This window comes from Homalodisca vitripennis, chromosome 3 (genome assembly GCF_021130785.1).
Source record: "Homalodisca vitripennis isolate AUS2020 chromosome 3, UT_GWSS_2.1, whole genome shotgun sequence".
Classification (NCBI taxonomy): Eukaryota; Metazoa; Arthropoda; class Insecta; order Hemiptera; family Cicadellidae; genus Homalodisca; species Homalodisca vitripennis.
Genome location: NC_060209.1, coordinates 69,379,043 through 69,406,530, shown reverse-complemented (window position 1 = coordinate 69,406,530; position 27,488 = coordinate 69,379,043). Strand labels below are relative to the sequence as shown.

General features: G+C 34.1%; 1 protein-coding gene across 1 annotated transcript in view; it reads right to left on the bottom strand.

The window, feature by feature from the left end:
• The window catches only part of LOC124357049 (lysosomal-trafficking regulator), a 115,705-nt gene that overhangs the window by 46,944 nt on the left and 41,273 nt on the right, over window positions 1-27,488 (bottom strand). Inside the window, exons 12-26 of the mRNA XM_046808445.1 lie at window positions 23,055-23,220; window positions 21,039-21,233; window positions 20,762-20,905; window positions 19,056-19,207; window positions 16,075-16,259; window positions 15,833-15,992; window positions 15,259-15,337; window positions 14,607-14,800; window positions 12,692-12,865; window positions 12,306-12,590; window positions 11,961-12,219; window positions 6,269-6,387; window positions 4,802-4,888; window positions 2,422-2,613; window positions 1,141-1,332 (exon numbers count right to left, since the gene is read on the bottom strand). Of these exons, the coding sequence (XP_046664401.1) occupies window positions 1,141-1,332; window positions 2,422-2,613; window positions 4,802-4,888; window positions 6,269-6,387; window positions 11,961-12,219; window positions 12,306-12,590; window positions 12,692-12,865; window positions 14,607-14,800; window positions 15,259-15,337; window positions 15,833-15,992; window positions 16,075-16,259; window positions 19,056-19,207; window positions 20,762-20,905; window positions 21,039-21,233; window positions 23,055-23,220 (2,583 nt within the window). The remainder of the gene's footprint in view (window positions 1-1,140; window positions 1,333-2,421; window positions 2,614-4,801; window positions 4,889-6,268; window positions 6,388-11,960; window positions 12,220-12,305; window positions 12,591-12,691; window positions 12,866-14,606; window positions 14,801-15,258; window positions 15,338-15,832; window positions 15,993-16,074; window positions 16,260-19,055; window positions 19,208-20,761; window positions 20,906-21,038; window positions 21,234-23,054; window positions 23,221-27,488) is intronic.

Genomic DNA, 27,488 nt, shown 5'->3' with positions numbered 1-27,488 from the left:
TTGTTCACTGGCTATCGACTCACACCATTTTAGTTGTTCTACATTGTGTTTTCATTTTTCTCTGTACGTTTAAAATGTTTAAGACAATTAGTGATCTCCCCAAGTGTGAGATTCGTTCTGTAATAAGATTTTTGAACGCAACAAATGTGAAACCAGCTGAAATTTACCATCAACTACGAGATGTTTACGGGAAAGACGTGATGAGTGAAGGAATGGTGAGAAAGTGGATTAGAATGTTCGATAGCGGTCGAACAAATGTGCATGATGAGAATCAGAGCGGTCGGCCTTATCTCGTCACTGATGATCTGGTAAGGGCAGTTGACGAAAAAACCAAGAGAACAGATGTTTCACTATGACGATCCAACACATATCACGCATTCTTTTGTACGAATTCGTTACAGACCGCTTAGGTTATCGCAAGCTGTGTTCCCGATGGATTCCAAAATGCTCACTGACGTGCACAAAACCAAGAGATACGGAAGTGCTTTGACTTTTCTCACTCGGTACAGTAATGATAGTGAGGATTTTTTAAACAAACGTGTGACAGGTGATGAAACATGGGTTTGTCATGTCACACCTGAATCCAAACAGCAGCAGTCAATGGAGTGACGTCACACACAATCCCCGAAGAAACAAAAATTCAAGACGACAATGTCTGCACAAAAAGTCATGTGCACCGTTATTTGGGATCAGAGAGGTGTTTTGCTGATTGATTTTCTTCCAAGAGGTGAAACCATTGATGCGGCAAGGTATTGTGAAACTTTAAGAAAACTAAGGCAGCCAAATCAAAACAAACTGAGAGGAATGCTCAGTAATAGAATTGTGTTGCTCCATGACAATACTCAGCCCTACACCCCTGGTGACACTCAAACATTGGTTCAACAATTTCGTTGGGAGTAGTTCGATCACCCGCCCTACAGCCCAGACTTGGAACCGTCTGACTACCACTTGTTCCTGCACATGAAGCGCAAGCTAGGCGGCCAATGCTTTTTTTTAGCAACTGAAGTTTCAAGACTAAATAATTATGTATTTTCTTTGTATACTGAAAGAACATAAAGACTGGTGAATCTATTGCCTGACTTAATACTAAAACAATTAAAATCTCAGTGAAATATGTTATTTGTAATCATCCCCAGTTACCTTGACAACAGCCATACGGACAGATGCAGACTGGTGGTTGGCCATCACCAGGAGAGCCTCCACACGAATCACATGAGAGAGTACCTGGTGCACCATACTGTCTGGTAGCACCAGCATGATATCCCGTAACAATAGCAGTAGTCCCTCCATTAAAGCTGATGCAGGCGACTCCTTTCCTGCCTCTCTTTCACGCTACAAACAAATTCCGCCTTTCATTTTATGAACTTTTTTATTGTAAGATATTATGTACAACTTTTTCAGCTTGTTCAGGTCAAATCAGGTAATATGATATTTCAGTAAGAAACAAGCACAGCCAAAATAATTCGATAATTCAATGCATAAAATTGTTACATATTTCTGTGAAATAGGAACACAGCTTATGAGAAAGTGTGTAAATAAAGCTATAAGAAAAGTTATATCACTCCTCCAGCTAATAAAGATATCCAGGAACACAAAAATATATGTTCTTGTTACAACTTTTTATATTGCAAAATAATGCCAAAGGGCAGATTATAACTTTGCTTCTGTTACAAACATTGCGAATGACATAAGATTAAACAAAATAAGTAATGTACAAGTGTACAGTGTTTATAATTAGTCATATAAAGCATAGGATGAGAAAGTGTAAACCGTTTGATACCATTATGATTTAGTTTTTTATGTATTATGCTTTCATTAATACATTTATGTTATGCAAAAATAGTCTGATTTATGTTTTGACTGATCCTTTTATTTCTTCATAGCTGTTCATAATATCTGTTCAATTAATCTAATTGATTTTATACTGTGACACTGAATCACCGTTTTTCTATTCTAGTAAATAGCTCTTACAGAAACAAATAATTTTTGTGAATAATAATATTTAATATAATTCTTTTTGTGTTAAGAAACAACATAAAACTACTAAGTTGAAGAAAAATGTAAAATTTGAATTCATTAACAATTTTTTTTATTTTGATATCTAATTTACGCGATGTTAAATAAGTGTTAGTTTTATTTTGGTTTTTAACAAAGCTCAAATTAAAATAGTGAATTCAAGTCAAGCAAACTCAACATTATCATCGGAAATATAATTCACTTGAACCAGAAGTGTTCATACATGTGCAAAGCCTATGAATTTGCAAACGAAGCTGCAGCTAACTGCTAGTAAGTAAATAAGTGACTTTTCATTTGTCTTCTTTAAACTTTTTACATAATGTTGTTAACTTAATCATGATCACCTAGTTTCATAAAAAATCTTACTGCTTGTAATAACTGATGCTAAAGATTTGACAAACTAACCTTGATGTTGTCAGGTTTAGGTGGTACTAATCGCTTGACATCTTCCTCTTTAACCTCTGCCTTCTCCTTCTCGTCATCATCTACAGCTGACAGAGTCAGAGGTGGGGGAAGGGGGGAGGATGACTTCAGCAGAGCAGGGTCTGACAGGGAAGAGAACAGCTTGTCGTCACTGCTAAACTCATCCATGCTACCCTTTAAAATTTGTAAGAAAAAATTAAATAAATGTATTATTAAAAACAATAAAATTACCTTTTTCTCTCCAAATGTGTAACAAACTGTATTACCCATAATTTTATTGTTTGTCAGTTAATAACCTAAAATATATATAATAACTGCATAAATTATTTATAAATAACTTATGCAGTGGTTTAAGAGACTTAAAACAGTTTGGAGTGAAAAATGAATAAATTTTATTAATATTGTTTCCTTACTAAATTAATTTTTTATCAATCTATAGGAAAACAGAAGAACTCATATAAACAAGGCAGTGGCAAATTTAGATATAAAGATATATTTCACAACTACTACTGAGTTCCTGCAACTTGTTGACAAAGTAGAAAAGTAAAAAATAAACTTGAGAGAGATGATGGAACTGGTGAATGCTGGTCAGACAGAATGACTTTTACAAGGTTTGTTTTGTGGCAATGAAGGAGACCCATGAGGTTGTTTCTTAGGGTGATTTACAGTATTCTTTGAGTCAGGATGACTGATTGAATACAATAAGATGCTTTTGAGTATTCTTTTGCCCAAAACTCTAATTTGAAAGAAAATAATCAAGATCAAGTCCAATTTTAAAAGCTAAACGCATATTTTAGGTGAAGTATATTGAAAACTGAGAAGAACTAGAAGTAAAGTTCAACGAAGCTAACTATCACATGCGTCTTCTTGATATTGGAAATATAAGATGACATCACCTTGGAGGTGCACTAAATAATATTTATTTTTTTGTTATATTTGTTTTCATTTGAGTACATCAGCCAATCACGAGTATTAATTTATATACTGCACATAGAAACAACTTACACATAACTTGCAATGTCTCATTAATTTCCAATCCTAATTTGTTATATAAATATTATTCTCCCCAAATGTATCATAAATATATTTTGATTTAATTGACAAATCTTTGTTGTAGAAATTATTTACTCCAATACTATTAATTAATTACCCCTATCAATAATTTAGTTATATAATCTAGTCATCAATACTATCTCTTGATTATAAACTGTTGTCATATGCTATTATAACTTAAATGTACCTGTCAAGTATTGTTAACATTATGATGATGATACTGAGATTTCCTGTATAGTTACCAGTAGGATAATGTGTTGTAATATCTCATTACTGAAATACAACTCATCTCATCTGTTCTGGAAGATGCTTATACATTAAATTTAGATTTAATTAATAAATTCCAAATTATTTCCCTTTCCCAACATCAGTTTTAGTACAGTACAAAGTGACCAGAAGAAAATAGTGATGTGATCGACCAGTGCCAACTTCCTTTTACATTATTGGCGAAATTTAATCATTTTCTGAATAACTTTATTACTCTATTGACTTTCACCAGCTGTACCAGAGATAGACCTATGTTAGTTTTTTTATATCATCCCTAATATCAGTATTTGAACAAGGACCCCAAATTTTCAATATATAACAGTTACCACAGTAGTTTTTATTACCCCTTTTACAATATCAAGACACACCCTGATATTAGTAGCAATAAAGACATCTTTAATAGTAATGTAATAACAATATTTAATTTCCGTAAAGATTTAAATAAGATTAATGTAATTAAAAAGTTATTCACATTAAATCCTTAAGAACTTTTAAAGATATTAAACTATTTATTCTAAAAGAACATTATTACTATTTAGAAACTAGTGAACATTTTTAAAATAGTTGATTATTAAACTTAAATTTGCATTTAAACATTTGAACTTTACATTCTAGAAAGTCTGTTCTTATTGGAATTAGTTATTAATTTAAAACAAACACTCCAATAACATACTTTTTTATTTCTGTCCAAAAAAGTATACTATTGGAGTGTTTGTTTTGAATTAATATTTTGGACTTTATTTTATTTCATGTGCAATGGCTATGATAGACTCCAGTTCTCATTTCATAATTTTTTTGTCACTAGATCAATCACACCCTGAAAACTTATTGCTCTTATTAAATCTCATAAATATTATTTTCAGCTTAGATAACTTTTGATCCCAATTTTCTGTATCCTTCTACTTATTACAGTTTCGATTAACGTGCATCAACCTTCTGCGCTTCATGATGTGGTTTGTTTATTTATAGTTTTTAGGGAGGAGGAAAACTGAAAGCATTAAAATCTCTAAAATTTTAAATGATAATTGAGCACACTACAAACCTGTCCACTGGAGGTGAAGATATCAGAGCGGTTTGTATCCAAACTACCACTCAACAACACTTCCTGCTGTTGGCTCAACTGCTTGATCTGACAACACAACAAACCATTACTGACAAGGAAATTTCTAGCTTTAGAAATGATTTATTACCATGTCATAACTTGAATAGCATGTTAATTGCACTCATATATCACTAAGCACTATTGTAATATATATATATATATATATATATATATATATATATATATATATATATATATATATATATATATATATATACTTGTTATTTATTCAAATTATTCTCTAATCTCAACTGGCATTTAAAAATCTTTCCATCAAGAAGTGAAATAACCCCCAAGGTTAAAGGTTATTAATTCAAGATCTCTGACTTACGAAGTAAAAAATTATAGGGATGGCGAGGCCAAAAAATGGGAAAGGGGAAGGAATTTATTTTTTCTTGAGTAGTCAAGAGGTAATTTGTTATATATAATTTTCAATTAGATCTAGTTGAGAATTAGATACAATAAACAATATTCCTCCCCTTTCCCAAGAATTTTGGAACTGAATATCAATATAATTTACTTGTTAGCAATTGAACTACAAGCTTCACATAATACTTATTTTATTAACTAATTATGTCTTGAATCTGGAATACAAAATGTTCTATTCATAACAACTAAATGACAAAAATAGATTCCTCAGTAGCGATTCTTGTTAATTTTTTTATACAAAATTGTACTAGAATTAAAACTTATAAATGAATAATCGACTATGCGCTCCACTTTACTGTTTTACATATTATAAATACTTGATGTGTATTAACATTCACTCTTTTAGTACAATTTGAATTGGGATTATGAATCTGCTTGAATGTACGAGTAATTAATTTATCATTTTCAGTTTTAAAAACATGTTAATGTTATCACTTTCGACATATAACATTTTTAAGCCTATCTAAAAATAAAATGAAAACTAATAATTACTTTACTAGAAATTAATATATATATATATATATATATATATATATATATATATATATATATATATATCAATTTCCAATACACTGTAGACATCAATAGGAAACATTAGTGTGGTGTTATTGATAGCTGAATTGTTATTAATTTCTTCTACAAACAATTCTCCATCGAACTCACCGGCGTTCATATTTGAATAAGAGTTACACAAACCACAAGTATCGACAATCAAATGGAGGTCAGCTGCGATTGGCCAGCTTACGCTCACTTGAATGGGTAGTCCAACCCATTGCAACAATTATCACCCTCCACTGTATACTCGACTTATTTATTAGGTTATCCCTTTACCCGAATATCTCAATATGTGTGGTAAACCCAGCAATCATTGGGTTGTCCAGATGTAAGTGACAACAAGGTTTTTACTACACCCAGTGTAGTTTCTACTGCCAGGTATAAACCCTCCCGGTGTAAGAATATTGAGTTGCCTTTACATACCTGCAGATTAGCCAGAGCTTTATTCAGTTTGGTTGGATCAACTGGTTGTGTCATAAAACGCTTGGCTGGTCGTTCAGTTTTCTGTCTGTTGTTGATTGTCATACTCTTGGACTTCTTCACTGAATCATAAAGGATTAAGAAAATTAAACAATAACAAAAAACTATGCCATTACTAAGGGGGCATTACACTTGTTACATTACTATGCCATTACACTTATTAGGGAGACATAACTAACCTAAAATTAAATTTAAAAGTTATCTACTAAATACTGTTTTGATAATTTTCTTAAACATTATCAGTACTGGTAACTGTTGCAGAATAATAGGGCAGTGTTAAGTAGTGCATATAATGACCACATTATTTTAAAAGTGAACTATTTGTAAATAATCAGTGTAACCTAGGCCTACCAGCTTGGTCATGTTTGAACTTCTGTAATATTCACTGTATGTACTCAGCACCATAGAGGCAAATTATTACCATATTAAAGAAAGACAAAAAACAAACAAATTGTTTGTAATCAATGTGGCTTGCTATAATATTATTTATTGAGAACTACACTACTTCACAGGAAATGTCACATGCTTGAACTAACAGGTGGAAGAGAAGGATACTATCTGACTCCAGTTTCTTATCAGCTAGTGATAGCACAACTGATAGAGTAGTGGACACCCAACCTGAAGTTCATCAGTTCAAATCCTAGTGAGGACTTTTATTTTTATACCGAATATCAGTAATGTAGCTAAACTTTTAGCAATTTACTACCATTAAATAATTTTTTTATTTTTGTACAAGAAAATTTTTGAACATTACTGACACTTATTTATGAATTGATTTATTGAAAAGCTGTCCGCTTTTTTAATAAATTATAAGTATTGCTATATATTCTAAGGGAATTTTATAAGTAGTTTTTTTTTTTGTTTTTGTTTCACTTACTGACTGTTTTGAATATTCTGTTGTTTAGTTATACAGCAGGATATTATTTGTGTTACAGATAATATAGTGGTAATGATGAAGAAAGGACCCAAATACTCCTGTGGAAAATGTTTAAAAAATGTCTCTAAGAACAGTAAAGCAGTTCTATGTAAGGTTTGTTTACAGTGGTTTCATTGTAAATGTATTGATGAATCAAATAACATTTATGAAAAAGTAAAAAAACAACAAATTAAATGGGCATGTTCAGATTGTACTACATCCGAAATTGACAAGAAAGATGAAGATCATAATCTGGTTAATGAGGAATTAATGGAACAATTGAGAAATCAAGACTCAATAATAAAGACAATGTCTGAAGATTTGTGCCTGACTAATGATGAGATTAAAAAATTAAGAAACCATAATAGCCAACTTGAAATACTTGTATTGGAAAAAGAAGAAAAGATCATATTACTTGAAGGGAAATTAAAACAATTAACTGAATTAGTTAAAGACGTCAAAGTAGCCAATGGCCTAGACCAACAACAAGAGAATGAACGATTGATTGACACTTTAATCTCAACACCAAAAATTGATAATGGGGAATTAATAAAAATGAATGAGTTAGGCATGACCAGCCCTACTGCAAAACATTATTCTAGTACAGTTAAGAAGAAACAAAACAAAAGTAATAATTTAAAACTAAATCAGTCTAAGCGTAGGCTTAGAAGGTCAAACTATAGTTTTAATTCCACTAACCGTTTTGAGGTATTGGAAGTCGAAGAGGAAAATATGGTTGAAAAAGAGAGTATACAGATTGGTATGGGGCCTGAGTCTTCCGGACAAAATACTGAAAAGAAAATATGGATTTGTGCTGACAGCCATGGCAAGGATTTGTCGTGGTATGTAAACTCGCAACAGGATAAACATAAGGCTGTTGGCTTTGTCAGACCCGGTGCTGGTTCAAAACAAGTGATAGAAATGTGTAACAATCTAGAAGAACTTCACAAGGAAGACACTCTGGTTCTCTTATGTGGGACGAACGATGTGGCAAAGAATGAGTCACAGGTACTAATCAATGGAGTTTCTGATATTCTCAGGAGAGTTAATGGAACCTGCAAGATAGTTTTGGTAGACTTGCCAACAAGGTATGATCTGGTGGAATGGTCATGTGTAAACATGGAAGTTAATAAAACTAACTCAATTCTTAAAGAACTATGTAGCAAAAATCCAAATTTAGCTTTAGTAGAGGCTAGTAAGGCTGAAAGGACTCTTCATACAAGGCATGGGATGCATTTTAATCTTAGAGGGAAAAAATGGTTGTCTAATCAAATAATTAAGGCAGTAGAAGATTTTGAACTTAAGTTTATTCCGATGGACAATTCTAGTCCTGCCCTTAAGTCACAAAAAGACGTTGAATGTATGTCTCTGGGAAACTCTTCTTGTCCTCTAAGATCCCCTCTTCGGTAGAACCTAAGACTACATTAAGAACTGAGCCCAATGTTATAAGAAATCTACAGCTTAACACAGGCCCTGGGTCAGGAGGCTTGGGAACAACTAGTTCTGAGTCTAGTTTTTTGAACAGTTTTCCTTTGTACTTTTTATTTTTAAACATTCAGGGCGGATTGCTTGGCAAGCTAAACGCTCTTGAGTCTGTGATTATGAATAATAACTGTGATATTATTTGTTTATCCGAGCATTGGCTGAGCAGTTCTGAAATTAATGCCTGTAGCATAAAACACTTTAATTTAGTTTCAATATATCAGAGAAAAGCTAATAATTATGGTGGTACACTTATTTATGCTTCTAATAGGCTAAAGTGTTGTAATATTGATATTGTGTCTTTTTGTGCTGACAATCATTTTGAGGCATGTGCTTTATTGCTTGACGAACTCAAGATTATTGTTATAAGTTTGTATCGTACTCCTGCAAGTGATGAGTGTTTGTTTTTGGAGAAACTTGAAAGTCTCTTGACATTTTTGACTGATAAGTGGGCTAATTATAGACTGGTGTGTGGTGGTGACATTAATGCTCAGTTTGATGTAACCAAAGATGTAAGGTCTGTCAAAGAATTTCTAAATCTTTTGAGACAATTCAATATGTATTGTCATAACTCTGAACCTACTCGTTCTAATGCGTGTTTGGATAATGTTTTTTCAAATGTCCCACTTCAAAACTATTTTTCTTTTGTGGAACATTTCCCATATTCAGACCACAACGCGCTATGGTTCAGGGTCTATGTCACCAGTAATTCCTCAACTGTCCGCCCAGCACCTGTAAGGAGTCAACCGGTGAAGAAGCGAGTTTACTCACAGGACAAAACCTTTCAACTAAGGAATGAACTCTCAAGGATCAACTGGAATCATACGTTATGTTTTAGTGTTTTGTGTTTTAATGATGCTGATGCCTTTTTTAATAGGTTCTTTAGGATATTTATGTATATCTTTGATAATATTTTTCCTCTTAAGGAATTAAGGTGTATGCCCAATAATAAAACTAAAAACAGGGGTAACTGGTTTAATGACGATTTAAAATATCTTAGATCTTTGTTAATGGTTGCTTATGACAAGTACAAAGTTTCTATGTCTATATTTGATAAAAATTTTTATGCCAGACTTAAACGGTCTTATCGAGCAGCCATTGATGAAGCAAAAATAAATTACAATGCTAATCTTATAGAAAACTCAAATAACAAGTGTAAAGCAGCCTGGTCCATTGTTAATGATATTAACAATACAGTTAAATATAAGTCGAACTGGGACTTAAACCCTGATAATTTTAACAATTATTTTATTGATTCCATAACTGAAATAAGGTCTAATATAAAAAAAGCCTAGCTCAGTATTGGCTACTGAAATGTGCCCAATGTTTGCAAACCCAGATAGTTTTAAGTGGAATCAAGTGTCAGTTTCTGAAATAAGGTCTGTTATAAGTCAAATGAAAAAAACAGATAGTAAGGATTTCTATGGCCTATCTAGCAATATGTTGAAGGAAATAGTGGATCATGTTGCAGAACCACTTACCATTAGTATTAATTTATGCCTGGAGCAGGGTGTATTTCCTGATAGTCTGAAAATTTCCAAAGTAATACCGGTATTTAAAAAAGGGCCTACAACAAGTCCAGCAAGTTTCCGTCCTATCTCGCTTATTCCAGTCTTTGGTAAAGTAATTGAGCACATTGTCTATAAGCAGGTAAGCCTGTACTTGGAATCGCATGGATTTTTGTCTGATCAACAGTTTGGCTTTAGGCAAGGTAGATCAACAATATCTGCCATTGATACTGTAGTAAGGGAGATTCTCAATGCTTTTGAGTCCAAAGAGTATGCCTGGGCCACTTTTATTGACCTAAGCCGTGCTTTTGACTGTGTTGATCATAGCTTGTTGCTTGAAAAGATGGAACAGTATGGCATCAGTGGATCTGCAAAACAATTTTTTAGATCTTATCTGTCTAGGAGGAGTCAAGCTGTTTATCTTGATGGCCGGTGGTCTTCAGCTAGGGAGCTTAGATGTGGTGTTCCACAGGGGTCTATATTGGGCCCTCTTTTGTTCTTAATAGCAATAAATGATTTACCTATTAATATTCAACAGTCTAAAACTTGTATGTATGCTGATGACACCAATTTTCTTTCTATTGATAAAAACTTCATTGATCTACAATTACAAGTCAATAATACCTTAGAACTAGCTTCAAATTGGTTTTCAGCTAATAACTTACTTTTAAATAATGACAAAACTAAATCAGTTCTGTTTAGTCTTAGGCCTGTTAAAGATGATATTGAGTTTGATAATTGTGTCAAGTTTTTAGGTGTGTACATTGATTGTAAGCTGTCATGGGCAAAACACATTGAACAAATATCAACTAGGCTATCTCGTGTGATTTATCTATTAAGACGTCTTACGAGTTGTGTTCCTAAACATTATATTGTTACTGTTTACTATGGTCTATTTCAGTCCATAATAAGCTATGGTTTGATTTTCTGGGGCAATTCCAGCAACCTTAAAGATATCCTCTTGATACAGAAGAAGGCTGTTCGAATAATTACCAAGTCTCACTATCTGACTAATTGTAAACCACTTTTTATTAATTTAGGTATTTTAACTGTTTTTAATCTCTATATATTTTATTTGTTGTTATATATTCATAAAGATATTTTATTATATAATGTAAGGAATGAAATCCATGAAAGATTTACAAGGCATGGTAATCGTCTTGATGTACCCTTCACAAGATTGGAAAAAATTAGATCTAGCCATACTATAATGTGTATTAGACTATATAATAAGTTACCACTCTCAACCAAAGATTTATCTTTTAGTATCTTTAAATGTAAGTTACATAGATGGCTGGCTGCTCATCCCTTCTATAGTATCGATGAATTTTTAAACATGCCAAATTCTGAAATTAATGTTTTGTAAGTTTGTTATATATGTAAGATTTATTTATTTTATTTATTGACTATTTATTTTAGTTTATTATTTAGTTTAAGATTTTATTTGATATTTATCAATGTTATTTTAATTCAAGAATTAGGTATAGCAAAAATGATGTTTTATATTATCAATTTACACTAGTTAGTCCTACCTAAGTAGTATAAACATTAACTATGACAAGTTATGATTTGTAACATAAAATGATGACCATGTCGATTGCTATATGCCTAAAGACAATAAAGATTTAGATTTTGATTTTGATTTTGATTTTGATTTAAGAACAAGATTTTTACTCTAACAAAAGTGATAGTCATTTTCTACAATATACAGATTGAAATTACTACTTACTCAGACTCTCAGTGGACTCGACCTCTGAATGGTTGCTGCTAGGGTGGCTGGTATGGCTTGTCACTAGGAAATAGAAACTGGGGCGCACACTGGTGACATAGGTGGCGTGAGCCGGATGTGCCAATATGAGGTAGTCATAAATAGAGATGATATGGGGCAATTCAGGTGGAGCTCCCATCAGTGATCGGATCAGCTCCACCACCCCATCACAGATCTGGGGCTCCAGTGACGGTGCCTGTTCTCCACTAAGAAATCTCTCCTACAACATAAAAACTGTTATGTCCAGAAAGATTATATCATTTTACATTCATTTGTAAAATATATAGCTGAACACGAATTATCTACCTTGCAGAAGAGCAGAAGTGAGTCGACGAGTCTTGCTCTGTTGAATTGTGCTGCGTTGAACTCCCTAAAGGGATGGTCATCTCGTAGGAGAGCCTGTAGAGCCTGAAACAGGGTCCAGAGGCAACCAGGGGTGCGAGCCCACTGACGCCAAGCTCTGATCACGGTGCCAGCCAGCAATGTTGGCTCAGTAACCACACATGGCATTGTAGTGTTGACTACAGCGGCACCGGTCGTGACGTTTACAGTTAGCAGACCAGGTCGGTCACAGCACACATCCATAAACATCTGAAACACCCATTCATTTGTGACATCACTTTATTTATTACTTCTAATGATTAAGCTTACAAGTAACATTTAATGTAATAATGCGATTAAACAATGCCTACCTTGAGCATGTACATGCTTGGAGAACATTGAGGTGAGGCTAGCGCATGGCTCAGGAGACGAGGTACATCTCTCGATTCAAACTGAGAGTTGAGTTCACACGAGCTCTGTGCGAGTTTCAAAAGCACATAGAGAGCTTGAGCCTGGCACTCTTCACTTCCCTTCAGCTCTATAACCTGCATGATTACAGTTGAATAATTATAGTCTCAACAACATCAAAATGATCAAAACAAATTAATTTACAAAATTGTACTCCAATGCTTATGTCCTCGTCCCTAAATAATACAGCAAAAAGTGTTGATAGTTCATAAAAGTTAAATTGTAGTTTCCAGTGATAATACCCTAATTTAAGTTTTCACAAAAAAGTCAGTGGCTAAAAGAAACTTAAAAACCAGGGTCCTCCTCAATGTATTTCAAGATGCTTAAACGGAAAAGAGTTATACACGATTTTTATTTAATTTTTATATTCTATTAGGGTACTAAATATCATTATTGGTGAGGCATCCTGTGTAGTCTATTCTATTCTATTCTATTATTAAAGAAAATATCAATGTTGGGTTTTCATGACAAATCGAAGGATTGGGTAGCAAGCTATCTTGAAGGTCCAAGCCAGATTGTGGAAATCCATAGAACCATAAATAAAACAGCATGCACTTTTACATCCCATCCTCAACCAGTAACTAGAGGAGTGCCCCCAAGGCTCAGTTCTGGCTACTTTCTTATTTGTGCTGTTTACTAATGATTCCAATGACTTCAATAACCACAGAATCTTCCTTCTCATTATGTACATAGATGACACAACACTCCTTCTTCGACATGACATGGCACAGGGACTGTACTTAGCCGTCACTAATTCAACTGAAAAAGCTTTATATTACTGCTTCCAAAATGCTTTAGCAATTAATCAATAAAAAATCACTCAACTTAATTTTGCAGAAGACATGAGTAGATCCCAGAAGTTCCCAACATCATAGTACAAAAGCATTAAAAATTACTTGATATAACAATAGATACCAATCTCTCCCAGACTGAACATGTAAATACTCTAAGCAAAAAACTTGGATTCAGAATTTTTGCAGTAAGAAAAATTAAGCGGACAAGTGGCTGTAAAAGCTGCATATCACACCCTGGTAGAATCACACATCAGATATGGCCTGCCTACGGGGAGGAACATCATAGCAGAACCTCAATAGAATACTGATTCTTCAGAAAAAGGCTATCAGGACAATGGCTAATCTCACTCCAACAGAGTTGTAGAGAGGCCTTTAAATCACTGAGGATTATGACTGTCATTGCCCTTTACATTTACACAGTAGTTGTCTACACAAGACCAGACAGATCTCACAAGAGGGGAAAATATCCACTCCTACAACACACAGAGAGCACTAGACTACCATCTTCCAGCTCACCACACCACACAATATAGCAGAAAACCCTCGTTGAAGACTTGAAGAATATTACGAATATTAGGTGAAGTCTTCAATTCACTTCCTCAGGATCTAAAAGCATTTAAAGGCCAACAACTGAAACAACACCTTCAAGACTGGCTGATGGAACGATCATTCTACTCAATGAAGGAGTACTTTGAATCAGCATTGTTATGTAACACTAGAACTTCAAAAACTGTTGTAACTCGTGTAACTTTTTGATGAATGTACATTTCATAAAGAAATAATAAAGATCTTTTGATTTGATTTTATATCCAGGCTCCTAACCAATTAGTAATGATCTAATAGTTCTGACTAATTGACAAGGCAAACTCTCATAATTATCCTATCATTTGAAATCCAACCAACATAGCCTAGTCATCTTGGATATATGGTTTACATAAAAAAAATGTTGACAGGCCAACATGTTCTTATATTACTAGTAATGACCAGTTAACATAATTTTTAATTTCTGTACATGAGACTTTACCCGTGCAAACAGGAAGAGGAAGACAGATATCCCCCCAATGGTTTCAGCTGCGGCCGTGATGCTGTGGTAGTGCTGGTCCGTCAATGGTGCAAAGAAAATGGGTCGAACAGAGAGCGGCAGTAGCTGACTAGCTCGAGTATCAACTGTGGCAACCCGAAACCCCGGGGTAGGTGGGAACAGAGATCCAACCACACCTGAAATAATTGAAATATCATCAATAACCAGAAAAATTAAGTATTTTTTAATGTAAAATCTATTTTCAGAACATGGCCTTTCTATTAATATTCCCTTTATATTTGTAAAATATTGTAAGGAGTTCCTGTAATAAACTGATGTAATTATGGATTATATCAACCTCCACAACTGCATCAGTTCAATAAAAATGAAATTCATGATTGGATTTTTTAATCAATCATCATTATTTCAATAAAAATATCCCAACTGACTTTTTAGAATAGTCAAACAAAGAAAACAACTCAAATATATTATTTAAATGTGCTAAAAAAGTAATTTTCCTCAAGCAATAACTTTGAATCTCTTTCTATGCAAAAAGTACATCAAATTAATCCTGTTAAAAATGAAATTTAATTCAATATTTTATTTATATTAACAACTCACAATCATGATGATCAACACATTTTGAGTGACTCACCAGTTGAATGGCTGATGGCTTGTGGGTATGCGTTCATAGTTGTGTAGTTCTCAGCCGAGAAGGACAACAGCAGATTTTCCTGAAGAAGTTGTTCACTAATTTACTTTAAATTCAACAAAATATTAAAAATAAATAGATATTAAATGTTCCATTCCACTACTGATGACGATAATTTGAGAGAGTAATACTATAAATATTTCTATTGATCAGATTAAGTGTGAAACGAAATGCATTTTAACATTTTTAATAAAACTAAAATAACTATATTTTAAGTCACTTATACATAAAATACGTTTTTCTCAATACAACATATATTTTTTATCATTTTACAGTAATAATATTAAACAGTAAAAATGTACAAACACCCTGTCCTTATATTAAATTAAAAGAAATCTTTATGGAAAAAAATTTGACAAAATTTATTTAACCAGCCATATGCATTATATTGTTACAACCATATTAATAAAACTATGCAAGGATTCTTAATTATTGGCAAGTCTAATTCTCTGCCGATCTCCAAAGGGTTAATCATAATTTATTTACATTTCCTTGACATGTCGATGCACATACAAACCTGAAGCACTCTGAGTGTAGAAATCTGTTCATGATAGACAAACTCCCAGTTGACTCCAGCCTGGATAGATTTTACCGAGAAGACAGTGGATAGGTTAGGCCTGACGTTTCCCACATCTGCCTGTGTCAGGTGGATATAGTCGGGTCCATGAGCAACCAGACTACAACATAAGCGGTACATCAGCTAGAGTTCGACAAGTGTAAACTTTACTTCTATATTGCACAACCATACTATCCGTTTACCTTATGGCGCTCTCTCTGTTGAAAACAGGAGCCCGGAACATGAGGACACTTGTGATCATGTAGCTCGAGTCAGTCTGACCACAGTGACCTAGCAGCAGACAGGAGGGTCGGGCCTTGCGGATTAGTAGGCCTGTGAATACAAGTGGTACTTGGACTGCTACAAACCCGTCGACCAGCAACAACACCTGTCAGTAGTCACACATTAGTTATTGTATGTTAAAAGAAGAAATTGTTGGTTCCAAGTTAGAAAACACCACATGTTTTAGAAATGTATATATGATATTCATTATCACATCTGTAGAACAGCATAAGCTCCAAAAATGAAACGTGTAAGCTTACGGTTGTAAAATTTTTTGTCGTTTAGACAGTAGTCCTATAGCACTTACCTAGATTTTAACATTAACGTTTAAGGTGAATGAGGTTAGACTATGTCTAAAGCAATCTGTAATTTTTATTATTGTACACTTAATTACTAACACTTTGTCAGTATTGATTTTAGTGAGAAAATTTTCCATTAGAAAGAGCATGGTGAAGAAAAGATATTGATCTCTTTTGTAAATTGTGAAAAGCATTCAAATTTTTCAAAATATTAATTGTTTTTAAAGGGAAATAAACCCAGACGATGGAGTGTAGAAGTACCTGGACAAAACGTAATGAAAGATTGATCACACAGATGGAAGGATTGCCCTTTTACCTTTTAGACCCAAAATCTTAAGAGTTCTCCCTTAGACTAAGATCAACTTATGTTCTAAGTTCAAGTCTATATGACTTTTCTATCAAAAGTTATCACTCAGACAGAAGGATGGACAACACGATTGCAATAAAGCTCTGTCAGATCCTTAACCCTGGAACTGGCAGTCATAATTTACAATTCATTTCTTCCCGCTGTGAATTGGCAGAGTTGTAATATGCTTTGCATTAAACATTATCTGTTAATTACATAATCTTTCATACAATCTTCATTTAAATTGTAATAAAGTTATATTATTGTAATTGCCAGATTCCATGCTTTCTTCTAATATACTCACTTTTATGCATATCACGTTTCTTTATATTTAACTGGCTGCTATAAGCTAAATATGTGTGAAACGCTATGCAATTTTGACAGCAATTACTGTTCAAGTCACCATTGTTTTCATTCTGTATTATAAGTAGACATTTTCTTGATTACTATAACATAGTGGATATTTTGTATATTTGTTTTCATTCTGTATTATAAATAGACATTTTCTTGATTACTATAACATCGTGGATATTTAGTATATTTTGACTTTTTAAATTGAAGGTGTTTGGTGATTCTATGGGCTGGAGTAAATAAAAAATACCTTTAGAAAATATGTTTTAACTTTGGAATGCTATACACCCATGAATGAAAAGGTAAACCCAAATTTTTATTTCTTTTTATAAAATAAACTGTATTTTATTCTGATTACATTATACATAATACTTTATGTTTTGATTGGTAAGTAATTTTGCAGTAAATTGTTTGTTTAACTCTGTACAAGGGGTTAAAAAGCTGTGCCAGTTAAGGCTAAAATGCAAGTAAATTCTTCGGTTGATAATAATGAAATCTACCAAATTAACTATATTTCCATATTTAAGTGTGACTTATGCAGGTTGATTGGAGGTATTAGAGCTGCCATATCTGCATCAGAGATCAGAGCACGTGACACACAGTGTACATGTCCAACTGTTGTAGCTGTTTTGTTTTTATAAAAGAAAACCGCAAATCAACCAAAATTAATCGCCAAATTTTGAATTGAACCGAAATAGAGAAACAAATGAAGGTGATTTTGGGTACCAGCAATCAGACAATGACCATCACACCAATGATCACCAATGGTGGCCATAGAAAGCTTTTTATTGATTAAAATACAGTGTGTTTAAGTATTGTAAGAATACTAACAAACTTAACATCTTCTAAAGTAATTCCGGCAGCTAGAAGGTCAGAGGGAAGATAATATGTGGAGTTTTACAGTAAAGGGTGGTTGATGGTACAATGCATACACGCAGCAGATGCATGGATGGTATTGTACAAACATAAATATAGAAAGTATAAACTGTAAATGAAATATTATTTACAAATGCATAATACATTATTTATTAGGTTATCTATCTACAGTTATTCATAAACAAAATATAACACAAACACGCGTTGGGTAACTGGTAATTTTCGTACTATTGATCAACAGTCGTCTGCAAATAAACGCAGCAGACTTGCAGCAATGCACAAAAATAATTAAAGAAAATACTAACTGCAAGCGTTTTTTTTTTTCTGTGTATTTACACAAGCAAACGAATTAATCAAACAATCTTTGGTTAATTGGGTTATCTATTTACAGGTTTTCAAAGACAAAGTACAATAAAAACATGTTTATGTGATCTGTTTATGTGAAACATAATATGTGTGTTTATGTGATTTGCATGATGCTGATTAGCTCTCGTCTGTGAATATAAGCAGCAGACATAGTGCTGTATCACCATAAATATAGAAAAGAATAATTACAAACAAAATATTACTTACAAATGTAGGATAGCTATTTAATAAGCTTATGAATTTATGGTTTTGAAAATTAAAAGTAAGGCAAAAACACATTTTAGCGAAAAGTAATTTGTGTACTGTTGTTCAGCCAATAATTAATGACACTACAGTTCTCCACAGATTCAAATTTCTAATCATGACTATCATTTTCAAATCCGAATATTTTGTTTATGATTTGGTTGATTTGAGATTTGGGATTCGGCTTCGAGACCTATTACTAATCCATACAATATTGCAGAGTTACACTGCTTAGAAGCCCATAAAATTAGTTTCAATTTTTCCTTGTTTTCATTTGCAAAAGATTACTTTTTAAGAAAAATAAAGTAACTACACCAGGTTGTGTTAAAAAATTATACCAATTTCTAGCATTAGCATTTCTCTTGATACTATTGTGAGACAGAAAATCGGAACATAAGCCTACTGAGAAACTGCAAATTACCTCGATAACAACTTTCCTCTTCTGCACACTGTCACGTACATTGATGGCCAAGTGGTGCCACTGGGACGTAGTGAGCTGATCACTGACCGAGGACTCACATAACAATTCCTGCCGCTTGCCATCCGGTCGCACTAGACGGAACACCAGCTTACCTGTCACAGTCCAGCAGGTTGCAACAACAGAGAGCCAAAATACTTTAAATTCATTTAGTTTTACAGTCTACGAGTAATACTGAGGCTTTTTACTAATTGTGTGCAGATTTCATTAATTTTCACGAACAATTAGAAATGAAATGTATTAATAATTTATATGATGAAAAATGTGTGGGCCAACATTTTTCATTACAACACAGTCCCAAAACCCGTCATTAGTATCACCTGGTAATTCTAGAAACAATAATTGTCAATCCTTGTAACCTAAACTCTAAAAGAACAATGAATGTGACATCTTAAACTACGATTGATACCAAGGTACACTCAACATTTTGGATTTGGTTTAATACCAAAGCAGACTCTTAACTACTGGAACATATTATCTTTTACTATACAGAATAACAAAAAAAAAAAATATAATTAAAATTAAAGCTCCCTAACATGGTTCATCGGGGCATTGCCCTGACCCGTATTTCCCAAAATTTACATGATAAAGGAAATTTAGACCAATGAGTAGAATGAATTTTCGACTGAGTGGTTCTTGATCTCAACATTATGACTCTCAACCCACTGCCACCTTTTCCAGTGAAAGCAGTAAGAGTAACTAGTACTCTCACATGTTGAGACTATGATTGGCCTCTAACACTAAGGAAGCTCCACCTACTCCAACAATAATACTTGGCAGAAACCTAGACCTATCAATCAACCCTTTTACCACAATAAATCAACATTTGCTGTTAGCGATGTGCTGCTCCTAAACACCCATGGGGTCCCTGATAATAGTGACGCATCGGTTTTTGCTGTACGTAGTGTAGGTTCAATTGGAAGGTGCAATCCAGCCAGAAGAGAACCTCCTGGGGAGTCTCACTTATTTACAAGCTTAAAAGTAGTCAATTTCGTTGATTTTGGCTTGTTTTATTCTCATTTCAGTTTCTGGTTCTGAACTGTAGTTGGAAATATTACATTTTATACATTACGTACACTAGTCTAACTTTACAGATGTATGCTGTATTATAGGTGTTGTCAATTTTATGACAATAAACTATTTATTATTCTATTTTAATTCTTCAGAAGAACTTCAACAGTCTGAACTAATATAAAATCATATATCTTTAGAGATATTCGTATTACTAAGGATTCATTTAGAGATCATTAGTATTACTAAGGATCCAAACTTTCGGCATAATCCGACAGCTCTACAATTCTTGAATTTGAACTGTAAAATTATTTTTTTGTATTATATTATATTATTGTTATTAATAATCAATATATTGTTTGTTGTATTTAATAATCCTACATTGATTTTGAGATTAATAATTGAAAATTACAAACACATTAGCAATTAAATACATATTGTCAGTATTATGTAAACATATTAGTGTGTCAAATAATAAATATTAGGAAACAATTATTGATAGTAATGTTTCACATTATATACTTTCATATTATTTTTAAGAGCATTCTTCACAAAATTTAAGCATTTTTAATTAAACCTCATCTTTATATCAACTAATCTATTTGCTCTAATCAACCAATCCATGAGAGTGAGACTACCTGAAGCAGGCTCCAGCCAAACTTCCAGCACCATGACATCAAAGCCAACTGAGATAAGGTGTAGAAGACTGCTCTGTGGTGTTTCAGGTTTGGACGGTGGTGACTTGTGAGTCTGACTGCTCTCTGACGACTGGAGCAAGGTACCTACCATCAAAACTTCAATTAGCAGTACATTTAGATAATTATAAATTTATTAATGCAATTTAGTACTCTTGTTTACCTATTTATACCATGAAGGTGCAGTCCAGATAAAAGTGTACACCAGCACAAAACTTACCGTTATTGTTCCAACAGATGTCGGAAAGAGAAGTGTCTGAACAAGTGAGATCAGCATCTGGAGGTGAGCTGGGGCTAGGAGGAGGGAAAAGTCGCAACCAAAATGACACAGAGAAGCCATTGACCCACATGGACCAGCCGAGGTCTGTGTTGATGGGGAGGGCGAGGGCACAGCATGACCATGATGACTGAATCCCTTCAACAAAACTTCACTTGATTAATGGAAGATTTTATGGACAATGTGAATACTTTGAGATAAAATTTACAGTTTATTGAACAGTTATTCAATAAAAAATATTGAGTGAGTGAATAGTTTGATTACGTGCACTAACTGATAACACTATCTTATTGTAACATTGTAATAAAATAACAATATAAGGTCAAGATATTTATACCCTGATTTGTAAGACTTCTTATTGTTTGACATTAAAACGAAATATAGCTTCTATTTTTAAGATATTAAGTTTGATGTGTTATTAACTCTTAAAATGCCATATATTTTCATGTTTTATTTGAAAAGTGCTAGATCTGTTAAATGTTTTATAAAAAAAACAAGGCTCTAAACAACAAGTTTGTTCAGTTTCACATGAAAATTCATAAGTAAGTGATTATATATATATATATATATATATATATATATATATATATAATTTCAATAAACATTGAATCTCAAAAAGCACTTGTTCTGCCGGAACTCGAACCCAGATCTCTCACTTTCCGGGTGAGTGTGCTACTACTACACCACAGAGCCCTTCCTTTTTACAATTCAATTATATTGTACTTGGCCGTTTCTATCACATATGCATTTAAATAACCAAATTAACAAATATATATATATATATATATATATATATATATATATATATATATAAATATATCTTTTTACAATTCAATTATATTGTACTTGGCCGTTTCTATCACACATGCATTTAAATAACCAAATTAACAAATACATATATATATATAAAACAATTGTTTATAAAACATAAACTAATTATTTATATAAAAATATAATAAAGGATCTAACAAATAATTGTACATTTAAACCTGTTACAATTCTATATATTTTAGAAAGGTATGCTGTAATGAACATATTCTGATTATCTGAAGTTGATATGAACAGTTTTACAAGAGTAACGTAAAGGAATGATTAAAAAAAACAGTGATTATGTAGGAAGTATTGAGTTTCACAGGAAAAATTCATAACAAATATTGTAATACACTTACCTGGTTTTTGTTTTGTTGCTTAAAATGTCATTTATAGAATGAATATGAATTAGAAAAAATGGATAATTACTTTTTTAGTATACACACATATATATATAAATATTTTTTCATTTATAAGAACAATATTTTGAATCAAAACTTGTTACTTTTGTTGTAATTTATCTTAAATGTTATAATGAATAAAATCCAAGTTTAAATACAAACACAAAAACCACAGCAATAACTGTTATAACCTGAGCAGCTACGTTTAGCAATTATACAGTTACTAACAGATAGGTGTTACTGCCCACAGAAAACACAGATGTACTGTATAATATGCAGTTTAATATGAAAATAACTTAATTCATTTTCTAGAAAATGCATTATTCTTTCACTTTTATCACAATCACCTAGAAAATATAATTGCAAATAGTGTTATAAAATAAAAATATTTTAATTTTTATTCTACGGAAACTAGAACTTTTCTATCTGAACCCAGTACAAAATGGCAGCTCATTGAATTTAATTCTTTAAAAGCATGGATAGATCCTGCGCAACCTTCAATGGGCAAAGCTAGAAAATTAAACTTAGGACACTTCTCTAGGAACAAAGTAAAATAATTGAGTTAAAACATGAGGTTTATTCGTTTTATTCTTTCTTATAAAATGAATTAGAGGCTATAGTTTTGAGCTATTGCCCATAATCATCAAGAATCCTTGCGTCAAGTTAATCTCTCCACCTTATAAGCAGAGGTAAAATTTACTGCTTTCATGAATCTTTACTGAATGTAACAAAAGAGGGAACACACTACCTGCTGTGACATGTTGGTGATGCATGGTAACAGCCGTTTTCTCTGCTGGAGACGCTTGAGAGTTGATGTACACTCGTTCTGCAGAGGTTACAGGGAACCTGAGAGCACAGGTGGGCTGTATCTTGTTGTTAGCCACCATTGCAACTAGAGGAGGCAACAGGCATTCCTACACCATATGGAGTAAGATCAAAATCATGTAAATTCAATTCTAAATCAATCAGGTTCAACATGAGGACACAAACACAATTACAAATCATTCCTTTTAGACACCCTTAAATAACTGGAAATCTAATAGAGTTTGTAAAACTTTTAATACATCTAAAATCATTATTTTGGTTGTGTAATTCCAAACTAAGAATTATATATCACAAGAATTAATGAGGACTGACTTTAACCCTTTAACGAGTATAGGTGTTTGTTACAAAATAGTATTGACGTTCCAGAACGTCATATTAAAAATCATGTGAAAATAGTAAGGACGTTCTAGAACGTCAATGAATTATGACTTATATTACAAGTAAATAAATAAATAAATAAATAAGGCCTTTATTCTTGAGCGGATTTCAGTTTACAATCTGTTTTACAAATCGACTCACGTCAAACTAATCATAACAGTACAATTCGTAATTTAAAACTGTGACACACAAATATTGCGTGCTGGTAATTTACATAGAAAATTCATACTTAAACAACAATACATCATTAAGGTACATATACAGTTTTAACTTCCTTTTTGAAAGTTTTAACAGACAAAGTCTTTACAACTGGTGGTAAGGCATTGTACTCCTGGGGTCCAAAGTACGAGAAGGACCTTTTTGTAGCCTCCAACCGCACACGCGGCAGTTGCAGCTTGTCGTCCTGTCGAGTGTGCCGTTCTCTTAGAGTCGCTCGCGCCACTAGTTTCCGTCTCAGGTAAGAGGGTTCACCAGTTACCAAAACCTTATGCACCAATGTCACAGTTTGGAGCCTACAAATATCTTGAACAGAGTGTAAATTTGCTCTTTTGCGATAAGGTGAGATGTGGTCAAATTTTTTTAGATTATAAACAAACCTCAGCGCACTGTTCTGTATCCGTGCAAGGATGACATTTGCCTCTTGAGTTAAGCAGCTACCAAACACTGGAAGGGCGTAATATATTGATGGAAATACCAGAGAATTTACAATATGCAGCTTTGAAAGCATTGGAATTAACGCTCTGTATCTATTCAAAACTCTCAATTTACACATTGCACGTTGATAAATCAATTCAACATGTTTAAGAAAGTTTAGCTGATTGTCAATTATAACTCCCAGGACTTTAACATAAACACGATCTTCCAAACAAATACCCTCAACAGAAACAGAGAGAATATTCCTGTTTATGGTCTCTTTAATGGATGGTGAGCAAAAATGCACCACAGAACACTTATCTGCATTCAACTTTAGGCCATGTCCCTCCGACCACTCTTTAACCCTACGCAGATCAGCATTGAAACACTGCACCGCTTCATGGACACCTGGAGGGGGATATGTTAGAAGCATCTGAGAGTCATCCGCATAGGAGTAGAGTGAACACGAGGACAATGCAAGTTCAAGATCAGCAGTATATAAAATGAACATAACAGGCCCTAAACATGACCCTTGAGGAACCCCTGTATCCTTCGACAGCGAGGAAGAGCAGTTTTCTTTTACCTTCGTCACCTGACTCCGTCCGCTCAAATATGAGCCAAACCATTTTATAGCGATTTCATTAAACCTATAGAAATTTAATTTGGCAAGAAACAGTTCATAATTCACTGAGTCGAACGCTTCAGAGAAATCAAGCGTCGCCAAAATACTTCCAAAACCTTTATCTTTCGCTACATGCAGCTCATCCATAATGTTTATCAAGGCGGAGGTAGTGCTGAAAGACTTCCTAAAACCAGACTGATGTACAGGAAGAATATTTTCAGCCTCAATGAAAGCTGTCAACTGATTCACCACCACCTTCTCAAGGATTTTTGACATGGCCGGAAGGATCGATATCGGCCTAAATTGGGAAATCACACTTGGATTCTTTATTTTGGGTATGGGCGTGACAAGACTTTGCTTCCAGCATGATGGAAAACACCCAGAAGCAAGGGACAGGTTAACCAAATGCGTAATAGCTCCCAAGCAATATGGGCTCATGGCTTTCACTAGCCTGATAGATATTCCATCAGACCCCACAGCCACTGACGTAATGTTATTCATTATGCATTTGATCTCACCCTCAGTAACTGGCACAAAATTGAAACCATGCGCTAGATCCTCACAAACATTGTTTCTGTAGAAATTCAGTTTCTCGAGGCTAATCCTGCTTCCACCACCCATGCCTGCAAAGTACCTGTTGAGGTCATCAGCTGAGAATCTTATATCGTCACTATTACGGTCATTTTCCAGCACTCCACCGGACCGTAAAACACCCCAGAATGATTTAGAGTCCTTACAATTCAGCTTGTCGTGAAAGTAATTTCGTTTTGCTCTTCTGATGGCGCAGTTCAATTTATTTCGTGCCTTACAGTACAACGTTCTAGCAGCCGAAACATCACCATCATGCAGTCTGTGTTTGAAATAATTTTTTTCTTTTGTGAGCTCTCTTATCTCGTCACTCCGCCATGGGGCTTTCTTCTTGGTGACTCGCTTTCTTGTTAACGGTACGCAGGTGTCAAGCAGTTGGACAATGTAGGTAGTTAACAATTGACTAACTTCCTCGACCGAGGTCTTTGTCTCAATATCTTCCCAATCAATACGTGACAATAAAGAAACATAAAGAGACACATCGAAATTGGAAAAATTTCGATAAGTTATAAATTTCTCCTTTGGCCTATAGTTGCCATACCTGAGATCACAATATACCAGGTGGTGGTCCGTAATTTGTTTACGTCTTGAATCAAGAATTTTGGACGTATCCACTAAACCAACTTTGACTATGTCTAGACCTTTATTCACAACAATATGGTCGATCAATGTCGAAGAGCTCTCGGTGACACGAGTGGGCTCTGTTATGAGTTGTACCAACCCTAACGATTCATACAGGTTTTTCAGGAATCTACAATCGGCCTTACCAATATCCATAAGATTTACATTAATGTCACCCAACAAAACAACATCATCAACATCCAACATCTGATCAATAAACAAAGAATACAAAATAGAACTCAGGGTGGAATATATAACACAGGGTGGTTTATATACCACGCACACACACAGCTTCTTGTTTCTCAAACTAAACTTGCCACAGATATATTCTAAGCGACTATCAACATTGTTCAAATAGACCTGCGTCATTTGCAGATTATTTGCAACCAGGAGTGCCACTCCTCCACCAGCGGCTCCCGGGAGACCCTCAGCGCCCTGTCTGTCCTTGCGCCATAAAGAGTAGCCATCTACAATAAAACAATCTGAGGAAACATCTGGAGTCAACCACGTCTCCGAGAGACCAAGAATGTCAAATTTGAAATCATCAATAACCGCACACAGCTCCTGGAAACCTGTGTTCATCGATCTCACATTTAAGTGCCCTACTCTGGAAAACAACTCGCCCCCCTGATGCCGTTTCCCGACTCCTTATGCTGAACAGAAGCCTGTGACATCTCAGGAACAGCTCTAAAGTCGCCAGGAACCGCGGAAACCGGCGAACATCCACCCGGAAAAGTTTTTTTCTCGTGCAAACACCTGAAAATAAAATTCCCGAACCAGAAATTTCCTGCCCTATTTAAGTGACGACCATCACGAGCAAGGTGATACCCCCTCACCAGACGGTTCGCGTCAACATAAGTGACATTAAAATTAATGCACATAACTTCTAGCTGTTCATTAAAATTACAAAGTGGTAGTGGTGCAATGTCTCGCCTAGTTAAAACACTACTCAAAATAATGTCAGAAATTGGAAAGTGTTTTTTTGCGGTACTCAACAGGTCCGCCATGCTATGAAGTGCCGCGCGCTTCCCCCAACCGCCATTGTATCCAGGTCGTCCGTTATAACCATCAACAAGATTATTGGTGCCAACATGAATATAAATAATTTTTGGCTGGTTTGGCACATACTTCAAAAGCTTTTGCTTAATATGCTCAATTTTTGCACCTGGATTGATATCTAAGGTGGCCCCATTTTTCAAGCAGAGATTCCCAGCATATCGCAACAATGAGTCACCGATGACCAAGACATTCTTTAATGTCCCACCGCCAACTTGCCGATCAGTACCCCGCGACCGCTCAGGAGTACAACCCTCACTTACAAGTAATTGTTGGTGTTCACAGTTTGATCCCATTACAGAACATGCATAGGGTGAAGCCGGCTTTTCGGTTGACTCTGTTACTACATTTGCCCTCAGTCGTTTTATTCGCTTAAAACTATTTCTAGACTGCGATTTCTGTTTAGGTTTTTCTCTCCATACACCTGATACATTTTTAATAACTCTAATATCATTTTCA